The sequence below is a fragment of the Saccopteryx leptura genome, chromosome 1 (assembly GCF_036850995.1).
Source record: "Saccopteryx leptura isolate mSacLep1 chromosome 1, mSacLep1_pri_phased_curated, whole genome shotgun sequence".
In the NCBI taxonomy this organism is placed as follows: Eukaryota; Metazoa; Chordata; class Mammalia; order Chiroptera; family Emballonuridae; genus Saccopteryx; species Saccopteryx leptura.
The window spans coordinates 259,102,864-259,118,289 of NC_089503.1; the positions used below are offsets into that span (position 1 = coordinate 259,102,864).

The 15,426-nt window shown below is 50.4% G+C and overlaps 2 protein-coding genes across 4 annotated transcripts; one reads left to right on the top strand and one right to left on the bottom strand.

Annotated features, from left to right (window-relative positions):
- Positions 1–45: 45 nt before the first annotated feature.
- On the bottom strand, positions 46–8,007 carry ABHD8 (abhydrolase domain containing 8). Of its 3 annotated transcripts, none has more exons than XM_066349265.1 (5): positions 7,807–8,007; positions 5,891–6,638; positions 1,787–1,960; positions 1,446–1,662; positions 46–677 (listed from the first exon to the last, which is right to left on the bottom strand). In XM_066349265.1, exons 2-5 carry the CDS (start codon positions 6,628–6,630, stop codon positions 519–521), a joined length of 1,290 nt encoding a protein of 429 aa, XP_066205362.1. In that variant the 5' UTR covers positions 6,631–6,638; positions 7,807–8,007; the 3' UTR covers positions 46–518. The 3 variants fall into 3 exon arrangements, with proteins under 3 accessions (XP_066205362.1, XP_066205381.1, XP_066205371.1); XM_066349284.1 differs by having other exon boundaries at positions 1,787–1,957; positions 7,807–8,005; XM_066349274.1 differs by lacking the exon at positions 7,807–8,007 and adding an exon at positions 7,532–7,702.
- A 1,566-nt stretch (positions 8,008–9,573) lies between these two features.
- Positions 9,574–10,328, top strand: MRPL34 (mitochondrial ribosomal protein L34). The gene is made up of 2 exons (XM_066361065.1): positions 9,574–9,875; positions 10,062–10,328. The coding sequence occupies exons 1-2, from the start codon at positions 9,805–9,807 to the stop codon at positions 10,273–10,275; spliced, it is 285 nt and encodes a 94-aa protein (XP_066217162.1). The 5' UTR covers positions 9,574–9,804; the 3' UTR covers positions 10,276–10,328.
- Positions 10,329–15,426: the final 5,098 nt, after the last annotated feature.

Consider the following 15,426-nt stretch of genomic DNA (forward strand, 5'->3'; position numbering starts at 1 on the left):
TGGTTCAGGGGAAGCCGTGCCCTGTGGCCGCCCAACACAGGAGGCTTGGATTGTCACTTTTTATTGAGTTACAAGTTAAGATGCTTAGGTTCTGTGGCGCGAGCTCCTCCATCCCTCCCCTACCCCCTTGGGCAACAAAAGCTACCAGCGCCAGGGAATGGGGGTGAGAGTGGGTGGGAAGAGGGTTTCCAGCGATGGGACTGGGCCCCTACGGTCCCTGGATCAAGGACGGGTGACATATAAGAGTGAGGTGGGCACCACCTCGGCCATGGCCATGGTGAGGAGGAAGCTTCTATACAAGGTCATCCTTGCAGGGATACCTGCTACAACCGGATGGGCCTCCTCAAGAAGCAAGCAGAGTGTGACTGTCAACCTGTCTCCTTCCAGTGCCAGGCCCAGCGCCGGCAGCCTGGGGGCGTATCCCCGGCCTGACCCCGCCCACCAGAGCAAAAGGCCCTCCCAGGCGGTCCTAGCTGCAGATCCTGCGGCTCTCCTGCGATGTCCCGCTGGCACAGCGGCTACTTTTTCTCTTCCGGGGGCGCGGGCAGGGAGTTGGGTTGGGGCTCAGGCTCCCAAAGCAGAAATTCGTGGAGCAACGTATTGACCGTCTCTGGACACTCCAGCATCACCATGTGGCTGCCTTCGTCGATGAGCTTCAGGAAGGCCAGAAGCAGAATCTGCAGGGGACACAGGCTCAGGGTATGCATGGTTAGCTGCCCTGTGACTCCCCGCCAGCCTCCCAGGGCTTGCAGCATCGGGAAGCCTCTCCTGCAGTCTACCCTTCATTATTCCACTTCCACCCAAGGGGGAGCTGGAGGATGGCCTGTCGCCCTGCTGGAGCCCAACTCAATATTCATCCATTCCACATTTATTATGTTCCTACAATATGACCAGAGCAGGATTTCTTAACCTCATCACTACTGATATTTGAGGTCAGATCCTTCTTTGCTTGGGGCCATCCTGTTGGTTGCAGGCTGTTGAGCAGCATTCCTGGCCTCCACCACCAGAGGCCAGTAGCATCTTTTCTCTCCACCCAGTTAAAACAAAAAAATCTGCAGGCATTCCCAAGTTTCCTTTAGCAGGCAGAATCATCACTGGTTAATTATCACTGGTTAAGAACTGCAGATCCAGAGCTATTCCAAATGTTAATGATCCTAAGACCCCTTTATGGCAATCTCTGATCTAAAGACCTCCTAGCCCACTCTATCCCAGAATTCTCTAGCCCACCCCACTCACTGGTCACTTATACAAATTCCAGCTGTGAAAAGCACCTTTTTATGTGCAGGGGTACAGTGCACAGTCCTAATAGCTGGCCAGGGCAGCTCTACTTTCTGGATTCTTTGATCTAAGCTCCTATGTCCCTGGGGCTGAAGAACATGGCCAAGGCCCTCTGGTCTGAATGAGGGGGGTTTGAGGGTACAGTGACCAGGATGCTGAGCCCCTACCTCAGCCATGCGCTGGTCTTCCTCCACCGGCACAAACTTGTCATGCATGCCATGGACGAGCAGGACAGGCACAGTAAGCTCAGCATGGTAGACCTCATCTCCCTCGGGCCAGTACTGGCCACTCATCATGGCCCGTAACACGAAGGACGAAACGTTGAATGCATTGCCCTCCTTCAGTAGCTGTTTCTCTTTGGCCCCTTGGTGGGCAAAGCCAGCCCTGGATGTAGAGAGGCACCAATGGAGCCCTTGTTCCATCCAGCAAACTAGGGGTGTCTCCCATACCAGCCCCAGCTGTAAAGCTTCCCCTCCCACACAACTGGAGAGGTGCTGGGGTCACTCACTTGAGGAAGCTCCATGCCAGACAGGGCGACAGGCAGTGCAGGACACACGTGGGCATGTTGAAGATGGAGCAGAAGCTGGGCTCCAGTGCCGTGGGGCCACCACCGTTGATCATGATCACCTTGTGCACCAGGTCTGGGTACTCATGTGCCAGGAACGTGCAGAAAGAGACACTGCTTGGTGGGTGGGTGGGGTTGAAGAGTGGTGGTCAGCATATTACAGGCAGTGAATGGGTTTGTATACCCCTTACCCCAGATGCAGATCCTGAAGGCCAAGATTCTTCCCCTTGGGTCCATTGGGTAGGGGTGAGGGGTGGGTGGGTATCTTGAATGTTCTGAAATTATGAGATTGTATGTGTGTTGAGGATGGATTTTTTTTCCTGAGAATCAAAATCTAGAACCTTCATCAGATTCTCAAAGTCACTATGACCTCCAAAGGGGTAAGCATTACTTATTGTCAATTGTCAGAAAAGCAATCTGATTTAACAAACCCTTTGGCTGTCCAGCGAAGGTCACTGTTTCCTTTTTTTAAAGCAGATGCTGATTTATTTATTTATTATTATATATTTCAAAATTGATTTTTAGAGAAAGAGGGGAGAGAAGTGGGAAGCATCAACTCATAGTTGTTGCTTCCCGTATGTGCCTTGTCTGGGCAAACCTAGGGTTTCAATCTGGCGACCTCAGTATTCCAGGTCAACACTTTATCCACTGTGCCACTACAAGTCAGGCAAGAAGGTCACTGTTTCCTGTGCATCTCTTCCCTTTAAGAATTGCTCACTGATCTCTGGTGTGCCACATCTGCCTGCCTATAACACAAGGTGGAAGGGTTCAGCCTAGAAGCCCCCCAGTCCAGCTCCTCATTCTCTAAAGCTAGCTGCTTGTTTCTGTAAACTAAGTTTACAGTTTTGTAAATGTGTAAAATATTTTATAAATAAAGTTTTATTGGGACACAGTCACCCTACTTGTTTATAATTATGGCTGCTTTCCTGTGATATTAGAGTTGTGAAGTTCCAACAGATATTGTGTGATTTACAAACCTAAACTATTTACTATCTGGCCCTTTAAGAAAAAGTTTGCCAATATCTGCTGTTAAGAAGGATGATGGGCCCTGGCCGGTTGGCTCAGTGGTAGAGTGTCGGCCTGGCGTGCAGGAGTCCTGGGTTCGATTCCCGGCCAGGGCACACAGGAGAAGTGCCCATCTGCTTCTCGACCCCTCCTCCTCTCCTTCCTCTCTGTCTCTCTCTTCCCCTCCCACAGCCAAGGCTCCACTGGAGCAAAGTTTGCCCGGGCGCTGAGGATGGCTCTATGGCGTCTGCCTCAGGTGCTAGAATGGCTCTGGTTGCAACAGAGAAGCACCCCAGATGGGCAGAGCATCGCCCCCTGGTGGGCATGCCGGGTGGATCCCGGTCAGGCGCATGCAGGAGTCTGTGACTGCCTCCCCGTTTCCAACTTCAGAAAAAATACAAAAAAAAAAAAAGGATGATGGGACAGGTAGGAGTTGGGTAGACCCAGTGACTCACTGAGTGCTCTTGGGCAGATAGCATAACTTCTCTGAGCCTCCATCTCCATATCTGTGAAAGAGTAACTGTGTTGACCTCATAGTATTGTTACAGAGGTCACAGGAACTAGCACAGATGGGTGCTTATTTAATTGGAGGAATTATTTAGTATAAGCATCTACTTTGGGAGTTGTTAACAAATAAACAAATAAGAGCCTCCTTTCTTTCAGAAGTTTATGTAACACTTCTTTTTCTTGTCTTGTTGCATGAGCTACAAGCACTACAACAATGATTCTCAACCTGGTTGGCTGACTGGAGTCTGCCTTTCCTCCTAGGTAACGGCGGGAGTACTAGCATTGGCCTGGTAGCTCAGTTGGTTAGTGCATCATCCTAATACACCAAGGTTGTAGGTTCAATCCTCAGTCAGGGCACAAACAGGAATTAGCCAGTGAATGCATGAATATGTGGAAGAATGAATCAATGTTTCTCTCTCCTTTCCTCCCTCTCTCTAAGATCAACTAAAAAACAAAAACAAAAAACAGGAGTGGTATTGCTTGATGGTGATCAGGCGCCCAGGCCCAGAGCCTTTCATAGAGTGGACTCTCATCTAAATGCCATATGGTATTATCTATCATCCCTCTCCCCTTTTTTAAAGTAAGAAAGAGAGACAGACATGAGAAAGAGATGAGAAGCATCAACTCATAGTTGAGGCACCTTGGTTGTTCATTGATTGCTTTCTCATATGTGCCTTGACCAGAGAGCTCCAGCCAAGCCAGCGACCTTGGGCTTCAAGCCAGTGACCACAGGGTCATGTCTATGATCCCATGCTCAAGCTGGTAATCTCAGTGTTTCAAACCTTGGGTCCTCAGCATCCCAGGTTGATGCTTTATCCACTGCATCACCGCCTGATCAGGCCTATTATCCCTTTTGAGGGAGAGTGAGTTATAGCAAACTGAGCCTTATAAATATAATTTATGGGAGTCCAACTAGCTCTTCCTTGGAGTCCTTGATATCTTAAGGGCAAGTAATTTTTTTTGTTTGTTTGTTTTTTTCTTTTTCTTTTTTCTGAAGCTGGAAACGGGGAGAGACAGTCAGACAGACTCCCGCATGGGCCCGACCAGGATCCACCTGACACGCCCATCAGGGGCAAAGCTCTGCCCACCAGGGGGCGATGCTCTGCCCCTCTGGGGCGTCGCTCTGCCACGACCAGAGCCACTCTAGCGCCTGGGGCAGAGGCCAAGGAGCCATCCCCAGCGCCCCGGGCTGCGAGAGGGGAAGAGAGAGACAAAGAGGAAGGAGGGGGGGGTGGAAAAGCAAATGGGCGCTTCTCCTATGTGCCCTGGCCGGGAATCGAACCCAGGTCCCCCGCACGCCAGGCTGAGGCTCTACCGCTGAGCCAACCGGCCAGGGCCAAGGGCAAGTAATTTTTTAACTTAATTGAAGACAGTGGTTTTCAGCTAGGCATAATTCTTCCCACCAGGAAAACTTTAGCAGCATCTAAAGACATTTTTTTTCTTTATTCATTTTTAGAGAGGAGAGAGAGAGGGAAAGGGAGAGAGAGAGAAGGGGGGAGGAGCTGGAAGCATCAACTCCCATATGTGCCTTGACCAGGCAAACCCAGGGTTTTGAACCAGCGACCTCAGCATTTCCAGGTCGATGCGTTATCCACTGCGTCACCACAGGTCAGGCTAAAGACATTTTTTTTTTCTTCTGAAGCTGGAAACGGGGAGAGACAGTCAAACAGACTCCCGCATGCGCCCAACCGGGATTCACCCGGCACGCCCACCAGGGGCAACGCTCTGCCCACCAGGGGGCGATGCTCTGCCCCTCCGGGGTGTCGCTCTGCTGCGACCAGAGCCACTCTAGCACCTGGGGCAGAGGCCAAGGAGCCATCCCCAGTGCCCGGGCCATCTTTGCTCCAATGGAGCCTTGGCTGCGGGAGGGGAAGAGAGAGACAGAGAGGAAGGAGGGGGGGGGGTGGAGAAGCAAATGGGCACTTCTCCCATGTGCCCTGGCCAGGAATCGAACCCAGGTCCCCCGCACGCCAGGCCGACGCTCTACCGCTGAGCCAACCGGCCAGGGCCTAAAGACATTTTTTATTGTCACAATCATTACTAGACCATTGTGCTAGTGGCATCTAGAGGTCAGAGATGCTGCTAAACATTCTACAAGGCACATGAAAGCCCCCCCCCCCCCCCCCCCCCGGAAAAGAATTTTGGATCAAAAAGGTCAATAGTGAGAAACATTGCTCAAAAACAATGTTAATAGCAGTGGTGGTGGGAATCCCTGTATTGTTGCAGATGTGAATGAGATTTTATAATGGGAAAAATCAGTGTTTTTAAAATTGTTTTTGTTCTTTTTATTCATTGATTTCCGAGATAGAGAGAAAGGGAAAAAGAGAGAGAGACATCGATCTATTGTGCACTCATTGGTTGCTTCCTGTATGTGTCCTGATTGGGGATGGAACCCTCAAACTTGATGTATCAGGAGGATGCTCCAACCAACCAATCTACCTGGCCAGGGCTGGGAAATCAGTGTTTTGTGATGGGGTGTCCAGATTCTGTTAGCCCCTACCTCTTACCCGCACCCCCACTCCAGTGTTGGCTCACCCGTAGGAATGCCCAATGAGCACATTTCTCTTCTTGGCATAGCGCTTGAAGATGGCGCGCATGTCCTCTGCTAACGCATAGAAGGTATAGGCTGCAGCCACCTGGGGTGCTGAGCTGGCCCCATGACCAGCCAGATCCGGTGCCACCACCTCATAGCCCAGGCGCACAAAGAAGTCCAGCTGCTCCTTCCAGATGGCCAGGGAACCGCCAACACCATGGATGAAAAAGAGCACCACATCGGCCTGGGTGCCTTTGCAACTGGTGATGCGCTTCTCACAGTCAATGTGGATGGTCCTCTTGGGGCGCCGTGCTCGCCGCCGTCGCCCAGCACTGCCGCTTCCAGTGCTGACCGGGCCTGAACGGCCATCGCTGCCCGCCGGGTCCACCAACTCCACCTCTAGAGAGGCCGGCGGCTCCCCGGAGCCATTCTGCCCATGCAGGAGATCAGCTCGAGGCGCCTGGCCCAGGTTCTCCACCAGTAACCGCCCGTTGCGGTACACGGTGATTCGGCGCTGGCAGCGGACCAAGCCAGACTGGTCCCCCTGGGCTGTGTCAGGCAGTGGGGGAGGTAGGGTGGGGACTGGAGCCGGTCCAGCATGCTTCACCCGCAGCACACGGCCAGGCTTGACCTCCACGAAGGTGTAGCCATCACTGGACTCAACGCTCTCCAGTGGCCCCACTGCATTGGGTGGTGCGCCCAGCAGGCAGCAGAAGATCCCATCGGTCACCCCGGTCAGCATGATGTGTCCTGTAAGTGAGGAAAACAGCCAGCTCAGGGGCTCTCAAAGCAGGGAGTCCACCACCCGCACACCACCCATCTTCCACACTTGAATCAGGTGAGTTATCCTAGGAGGCCCCTTCTAGGCTCCAGTTTATGGAGGACCAGAGCCAGCTAACCATGGGGATGTTCTGTCTGGTCAGTGCCTGCATGGGGGTCGGCCACCTTGGTCAATCCTAGAGAGGACCTGGCTATGGCTAACCCCAAGAGGCATCCATAGGGAAGGTGGTGTTGTGGGGGAGAGGGGCTTCTTTTTGAGGTGGGGGAACATTGTGTCAAATGTGGCCCAGTCCTGAGGAAGCCCCCCCAGCTCAGGTTTATAGCAGTTATGGTTTCCTAAGCCCATTCATTCATCCATCCATTCACACATGCACTATTTCATAAACTCACTGTCACTAAACCCACGTTCTGAGGGCCTCTGAAAGGCATCTAAAAATGCCCCAATCTCAAGTCTCTAAACCTGGTTCCTGAAAGGTGAGGCCCTAGGGGACAGGATTCAGGACTGAGCTCCAGAGGCTTTGTCCATATCTTTCCAAGAACATGGGACGCTGGGTCTGTTTCACAGGCAGACAAGCCGAGGCCCCAGCACTGGATTCTGGTAATCTGATACACAAACCCTAATAATGGAGATGAGGATGGAGAAGGCAGTGCTCTGGTTGGGGGCCTCCAGGTCTCTCTTCTGTTCCCAGGGCCACCCCTTCTGTGTCCATAGCAACCACAGGCAGTTACATAACTCAAGGGGGATACCCGCTCAGCGCACCTTCATTGTCTAGGACCTGGAGATGGGACCAACCTCTCCCCATTTCCATCTTTAGGGCCGCGGGGATAACGGATGCCACCTAAGACCTTCCAATGGCCCATACTTGCTCACGGAGGAGGAGCAGGCCGCACCCCCCACCTCCAGAGGGGTCCCAATCCCGGATTGCAGAGGGTCACACCGATACGCCACGCCAGTCCTACTCCCTAGTGCCAGGCCTTTGTTTTTCCCGAGTGCCTATTAGCACTGTGGCAGGGTCAAGGCCACTGGGGCTCCACGACTTCCCAAAAGCCCGAGCGCGGGCTTTGTGGACAACCTCTTTTGAAGTGCAAGCCCCGGAGGCGTTGATGTTCCCCCTCCCAGGGCCCAATCCCCGCTCACCTCATCGGGGGCCCCAGGCCCGGGGCGGGGCGGAAGGGTCCTGGCTGAGAAGCCAGCGTGCGCCTGCGGGCGCCGTTTACATGGTGGCGCGGAGTCGGGCCCGGCGCGTCTACACGGGACTGCGCGGGCCAGGAATGATAAGCGATAGGATATGCCACCGCTGCTGCTGAGCAAGCCGGCCCTTTAAGTCTGTACCCGGTAGGGCGGAGCCTCACGCCAACTGACGGGCAGTTTGGCCAATCGCAGCTGCGAACTGACCTGCCCTAGTTAGACTATCAATCAGAAGCTGCGTCTCGGGATGGGGGCGGGCTCTGGAAGTAACTGCCTAGCCCGCTACAGGGGCTTACAGCGTTTGTAAAGGACGGAATTGGATCTGGCCCAGGGCCGAGAAGGGGTCGCAAGTTGGGGTTTGCGGAGCTCAAGGGGTAGGCACTTGGAGCCCCCTTGCTATAAATAGTTTCCCCTCGGCAGCCCCTGCCTCTGAACTGCCCTGAACCCTAAACGAAGCCTCCAAGCCCTTCTCTCTGTGTTGACGTTTCCGTTTAGAGACTACAAGATCTTTCCAATTTCAGGTGGGGAAACTGAGGCTCATAAAGGGCACAGTATCACCTGGCAGGTGGAGGAGGGTGAGTAGAGATGGGATTTGGAACCACGGTTGTATGATTCCAAGTTCTGAAAATGTATTCGTTAAATCTTTAAACAGAAGTCTTGGCGCTATGGGCAATTAGGGAATTGGAATTTTCCAGATCGCCCAATTTAACTAGTCACTCTGTGGACCCAGCTGAGGTCAGTGAGCCCATGGTTCAAATCCAGCCTCTGACCTTTGCAGATATGTGACCTTGGGCAAGACTCATTTATTTATCTCTATGATAGTAATCCCCTCATGAGTTCTCTATGCAGGTGAAACAGCAGGGTAAGCGCTTGATACTTCATTGGCATTGTACTGGTGTAGTATTGTAGTGGTTTACTGAATGACGATGGGGTTAGTCTGGGCTTCAGAGGACAAGGGGTAAACCATTTCTTGCCCATTCCCAACTCCTCTACAATCTGCTGCCAGAACTGGATTAGGTCCAGCCACCCACTCCTGCTCACTCGGAGATCTCCTTGGAGATTATTCTTGCAGAACACAACCCTCTCACCAAGCTGGGAGATGCTGGCTTGGGACTGCAGGGACTCAGCCCCAAATTTGGCTCTTGAGGGAGCCCCGGGCTTCCGGAAGAGTGCGGGGAGAGCCATGTGGGTGTAGAGTTGGACCAGAGAGAGGGGCAGCGCTTAGGGAGAGAATATCTGAGGAAAGGGCTTTAAAAAGATGAATAGGAGAGCACCAAGCAGGGGAGGGCGTAGCTGAAAGTCAGCGTGTTTGTGTGTCGATGGCTTCACATGTCTGCCAGAGGAGCTGGATAGTTTCCCTGGGACAATGGGAAACCGTAGAGGGTTGTGTGAGAAGGGAAGGGGCTCAGATCTGAGTATCTGAAAAATTCTTCTAAAGCCCGAATGGGGGCACCGCCAAGGGCAAGCTTGCAAGCTTACAGATTGAGACACTGGATCCAGGAGAGGAGTAGGGATCACTCCACGGACAACCAGTCTACTCGAACTCAGACCTTCTGGGCTCTCCTTCAGGGGGCGGATACTTGGCTGGGGCCAGAGGAAAGCTGCCAGGCAGCTGTGTGCCCGGCTCCCAATGGAAGTGGGAGAATCAACTAGCTATTTTCTGCAGCGGCCACCAGCTGCGCCACCGCCACCCTGGGGGTATCCTTCGCCAGTCGACTGGAGAAAGAACTACAACTCCCAGAAGATCTCGGGACATAATACTTTGTATGCATGCGCATGCCGAAGGCGTGCTGTTCACCTGCTTCTTACAACGCCAGGAGGCCCCCGCAGCAATGAGGGAAACGCTGGAGGAGAAACTACATTTCCCAGAAGTCTCCGTTCCGCAGCGGCTGAGCCTATAAATTTCGGAGTTGCTGGCGCCGGGGACTGCGTGACTCGCGGTTAGATATGGCTCTTCGCAGATCCCGGAGTTGCCTGGTGTCTCCAATCATTAGGTCGGCGGCGGTACTGGGTGTCAGGTGAGTCCTTAGGGGGGATTAGGCCGGTGTCGGGAGCTGGAGCCAGCTGTTTACCGACCAGACGACTTGCCAGTGCCTAACGCATTTACTGAGCTCATTATGCAGCCAGGCTCAGTAGTTGAGCGCCAAGCCGAAGCCACACAGCGCTCCCTCTGACCTTTCTCACTGTCTTCTCTGCCCCTTCAGGTGGCTCCAGCCTCAGGCTTTGTTGGGGCTACCCGGCTCCTTGGGACTCCCCGCCACGCAGCCGTGCCGTGGCAAGGCGCGCGGGAACGAGTACCAGCCAAGCAACATTAAACGAAAGCACAAGCACGGCTGGATCAAGCGCTTGAGCACGCCGGCCGGCGTCCAGGTCATCCTTCGCCGCATGCTCAAGGGCCGCAAATCGCTGAGCCATTGAGCGCGACACTGCCAATGGGACCCCCTAACCCCCCATTAAATCATTTCCCTGGATCGACCTCTCTTGCTGCTGTTTTTGTGGGGAGATTGGGTGACGAAGACCTGAGCGCTTCTTCAGTTACAGGGTTTGCCCAGAGTGGTGGTTTGGCGGGGTAGAAGTCTCTGCGCTTATATTGGAAGGGGAAGTAGGAAGTCAACCCTTGTAAAGTCCCTTAAATTTTTTTTTTTAAATTGACTTCAGAGAGAGAGAGAGAGAGAGACATCAATTCGTTGTTCCATTTATTTATGTATTCATTGGTTGATTCTTGTATGTGCCCTGATCAGGGATCAAACCCACAACCTTGGTATGTAGGCTGGATGCTAGGTATGTTAGAATCTAACCAACTGAGCTGCCAGGCTAGGGCTTGCAAGTCTCTTTTTACACTTTTGAATTAGGAAGAATTTCGACCATAGGGCAACAGTGCACAGAATAAGTACAGTGAACCTGGATACATACCTGTTTCTGACCACCAGTTACCTCCTCCTGTGTTTATTTGAAGCAAATCTCAGGTATCAGGCTGCCAGTTCTTTTTCTTTAAAAAAAAAATATTTATTGACTTTAGAAAGAGCGAGGTAGGGAGGAGGAAGAGAGAGACATTGATTTGTTCCATTTATTTACGCATTCATTGGTTATCTTATGTGCTCTGACTTGATTGAACATGAAACCTTGGCATATCTGGATGATGCTCTAACCCAGTGGTCCCCAACTCCCAGACCGGTATCGGTCCGTGGGTCATTTGGTACCGGTCCGCAGAGAAAGAATAAATAACTTAACATTATTTCTGTTTTATTTATATTTAAGTTTGAACAATGTTTTATTTTTTAAAAATGACCAGATTCACTCTGTTACATCCGTCTAAGACTCACTCTTTTTTTTTTTTTTTTTTAATTCTTTCTTAAGATTTTATTTACTGATCTAGTGAGAGGAGAGAGAGTGAAAGGAAAGAGAGAGTGGTTCTTTTTATTTATTGCTTTTTGTTTGTTTTATGTGCTTTGACCGCGGGCCTTCAGCAGACCAAGTAACCCCTTGCTTGAGCCAGCGATGTTGGACTCAACTAGATGAGCCCTCGCTCAAGCTGGCGACCTCGGGGTCTCGAACCTGGGTCTTCCGCATCCCAGTTCGACGCTCTATCCACTGTGCCACCGCCTGGTCAGGCTAAGACTCACTCTTGACGCTTGTCTTGGTCACATGATACATTTATCCATCCCACCCTAAAGGCCAGTCTGTGAAAATATTTTCTGACATTAAACCGGTCCGTGGCCCAAAAAGGTTGGGGACCACTGCTCTAACCAACTGAACTACCTGGCTAGAGCGGTTATTTCTTCTGCACATATTTAAGAATGCATCTCTCCTAGTAAAAGCCTTTAAAACATAATCACAAAACATTTAACACCTAGAAAAAGTCAATAATTTCTTAATATCATCAAACATCTAAATTTACACTTGTCTTGCCTAACCTGTGGTGGCACAGTAGATACAGAGTCAACCTGGGCCTGACTAGGCACAGTGGATAGAGTATCAGACTGGGATGCAGAGTACCCGGGTTCGTGACCCCGAGGTCGCCAGCTTGAGCACGGGCTCATCTAGTTTGAGCAAAAAGCCCACCAGCTTGAACCCAAGATCGCTGGCTCCAGCAAGGGGTTACTCGGTCTGCTGAAGGCCCGTGGTCAAGGCACATCTGAGAAAGCAATCAATGAACAACTAAGGTGTTGCAATGCGCAATGAAAAACTAATGATTGATGCTTCTCATCTCTCTCCGTTCCTGTCTGTCTATCCCTCTCTCTGACTCACTCTCTGTCTCTGTCTCTGTAAAAAATAAATAAATAAATAAAGAGTCAACCTGGAAAACTGAGGTCGCTGGTTCGAAACCCTACACTTGTCTGGTCAAGGCATATATGGAAGTTGATGCTTCCTGTTCCTCCCCCCTTTCTCTCTCTCTCTCTCTCTCTCTCTGCCTCTCCTCTCTAAAATGAATAAATAAAAAAAATTTTTTTTCACTTGTCCTTTTTTTTTTTTTTTAGCAAGAGAGAGAGGGACAGACAGGAAGGGAGTGAGATGAGAAGCATCAATTCTTCGTTGAGGCACTTTAGTTGTTCAGTGATTGCTTTCCCATATGTGCCCTGATGGGGGCGAGCAGTGACCCCTTGCTCAAGCCAGCATCCTTGGGCTCAAGCCAACAACCTTTGGCCTCAAGCCAGCGACCATGTACAGTGGTCCCTTGTCTATAGCGGGATTAGGTTCCAGAACCTCCCGTTATAGGCAAATGTCCGCGAAGAAGCGACCTTATATTTATTATTTATATATATTTAAGGCCTTATAAACCCTCCCCACACTCTTATAAACCTTTCCCACACTTTTATTAACCTTTCCCACACTTATAAACAATTCCTATGCTCTTAAAAACTTTCTACACTCTTAAACCTATGTAATTTTAACAACATAAAAGTCTATATGGGTACTCAACAGTAGTACCCATTGAAATTGGTACCAGTAGTACCATATTGAAATTTTATTTCAATTTAATATTCTTTTAATATGATTTAATATTTTTATATTGTTTTCAATTTTTTAGGCTAGGAAATGCTTATTTTACCACAAAAATAATTAAAATAATAATATATACCTATATACCGCAAAATCCCGCAATATAGTGAAAAATCTGTGATACAAAATTAGATACAGCCTGACCTGTGGTGGCACAGTGGATAAAATGTTGACCTGAAACACTAAAGTTGCCAGTTCAAGACCCTGGGCTTGCCTGGTCAAGGCACATATGGGAGTTGATGCTTCCTGCTCCTCCCCCCCCCCCCCCGTTTTCTCTCTCTCTCTCTCTCTCTCTTTCTCTCTCCTCTCTCTGAAATGAATAAAAATAAAATCTTTAAAAAAAAATTAGATACATACAATTTAAAAATCTGTGATACAATGAGACTGCGAAAAGTGAACCATGATATGGTGAGGGACAAATTATATGATCCCACGCCCAAGGCAGTGATCTCGCACCAAAGCTGCTGAGCCCATGTTCAAGCTAGATGAGCCTGTGCTCAAGCCTGTCACCTTGGGGTTTTGAACCTGGGTCCATGCCCCAGGCCTACACTCTATCCATTGTGCCACCGCCTGGTCAGGCTCACTTGTCATATGTTTCATAACTTTTACAGGTTTGGGAAGGCTTGTGGAGAGTTAAGAGGAGTTTGAATCCTCCACCTGCCTGTTGGTGATGTGCTTGTGACCTTGAGCAAGATCTTAGCTCTCTGAGGCTCAGTTGGCTCCTATAAAATAAGGTGTTTTATCTTTGCTGTTTCTTTTTTTTTTTTCCTAGAAAAATAGGAAGGGAGAGAGATATGAGAACCATCAACTCATAGTTAAGTCACTTTAGTTGTTCACTGATTGTTCTCATACATGCCTTGACCAGGGGGCTCAAGCCGAGCCAGTGACTTCTTGTTCAAACCAGCAACGTTGGGCTTCAAGCCAGCAACCTTGTGATCATGTTAATGATTCCCGCACCCAAGCCAGGGACCTTATGCTGAAACTGGCAAGTCTGTGCTCAACCTGGACGCAACCCCAGCAACCTCAGAGTTTCATTCTATCTACTGTGCCACCACTGGTCAAGCAAATCTTTGCTATTTCTTGTTGGAGTAGTAATACTTAGGAGCTTCCACTTAGTAACTTATTCCGTACTTCCTATGTGCTATACCCAGGCAGTGTGGACACAGTGGAGTCAGGGTTTTGGGAGCTCAGGGAAGGAACCTGACTTGGCTTTAGGAAGCATGCAGTTAGAAAGATTCCTGGAGGTACCAGGGTTAAGGAGGGCCCAAAGGGAGAGGGGATTGGACCAGGGTCAGGATAAAAGGTGGTGAAGGAGGATGCAGGGGCCCACAATTTGGAGCCTGGGAGATGGAACTGGATCCTTGGATTGAGGAGCCATGGGAACAAGAAAGTCTAATCTGTTAGTTCAAAAACATCCAAAGAACTAGTGCTGAAGCTTGTTTAAATTTTCTTTATTAAAAAAATTTCCCGCCTGACCAGGTGGTGGCGCAGTGGATAGAGCGTCGGACTGGGATGCGGAAGAACACAGGTTCGAGACCCCAAGGTCGCCAGATTGAGCGCGGGCTCATCTGGTTTGAGCAAAGAGCTCACCAGCTTAGACCCAAGGTCGCTGGCTCCAGCAGGGGGTTACTCGGTCTGCTGAAGGCCCGGGGTCAAGGCACATGTGAGAAAGCAATCAATGAACAACTAAGAAGTTGCAACGATTGATGCTTCTCATCTCTCTCCTTCCTGTCTGTCTGTCCCTGTCCATCTCTGCCTCTGTAAAAAAAAAAAAAAAAAAAAATTTCCCCCCATTGATTTGTGAGAAAGAGGAAGGGAGAGAATTATCAATTCGTTCCACCTCGTTGATCCATTTAGCTGTACACTCGTTGATTTCTTCTCGTAGGTACTCTAAATGGGGATGGAACTTGCAACCTCGGAGCACCAGGACGGGCTTACTCCACTTAGCCACCCCACCAGGGCCGCAGGAGCTGTTTAGATATGCTGGAACCTAAGGTTGGGACTCTAGGGGGCCTGGAAGTGTTGGTGGGCTCCTGTCTTCAGGGTCTGCCGTGGGAACCCGATGAGACCTATGAAAATGTTTAAGCCCTAGTGGGATAGCTCCGTTCATTAGAGCATCCTTCTAATACACCAAGGTTGCAGGTTCCACCCCTGGTTGAGCACAAAACAGGAAAATCAACCAGTGAATGGGATAGGTTGAACAACAAATCGATGTTTCTCCTCTCACTTTCGCGCTCTCTCTCTCTCTCTCTCTCAAATAATCAATGAATAAAAAATTAAGAAAAAAAAAAAGCGTGGCAAAGAAACTAGAAAGGAAACCTGCCGAACCTCCTAGAGTTGCGGACTACAAATCCCAAGAGGCATTGTGGGCGGGGCCTCCGCCCACTTTCGGATTTTTCTGCCCTATCGTTTCTACGTCCCGAGCGGGGTTTTGCTCCCTCAACCGAACTTGACTACGAAGAGAGGAGCTATGGCGGCCAATGGGCGAGTGATTTATCTGTATTTGGCCAATGGGAGCATGCAGTTACTGCATATCCTGGGGCGGGGTTAGAGGACGGACCAATGACG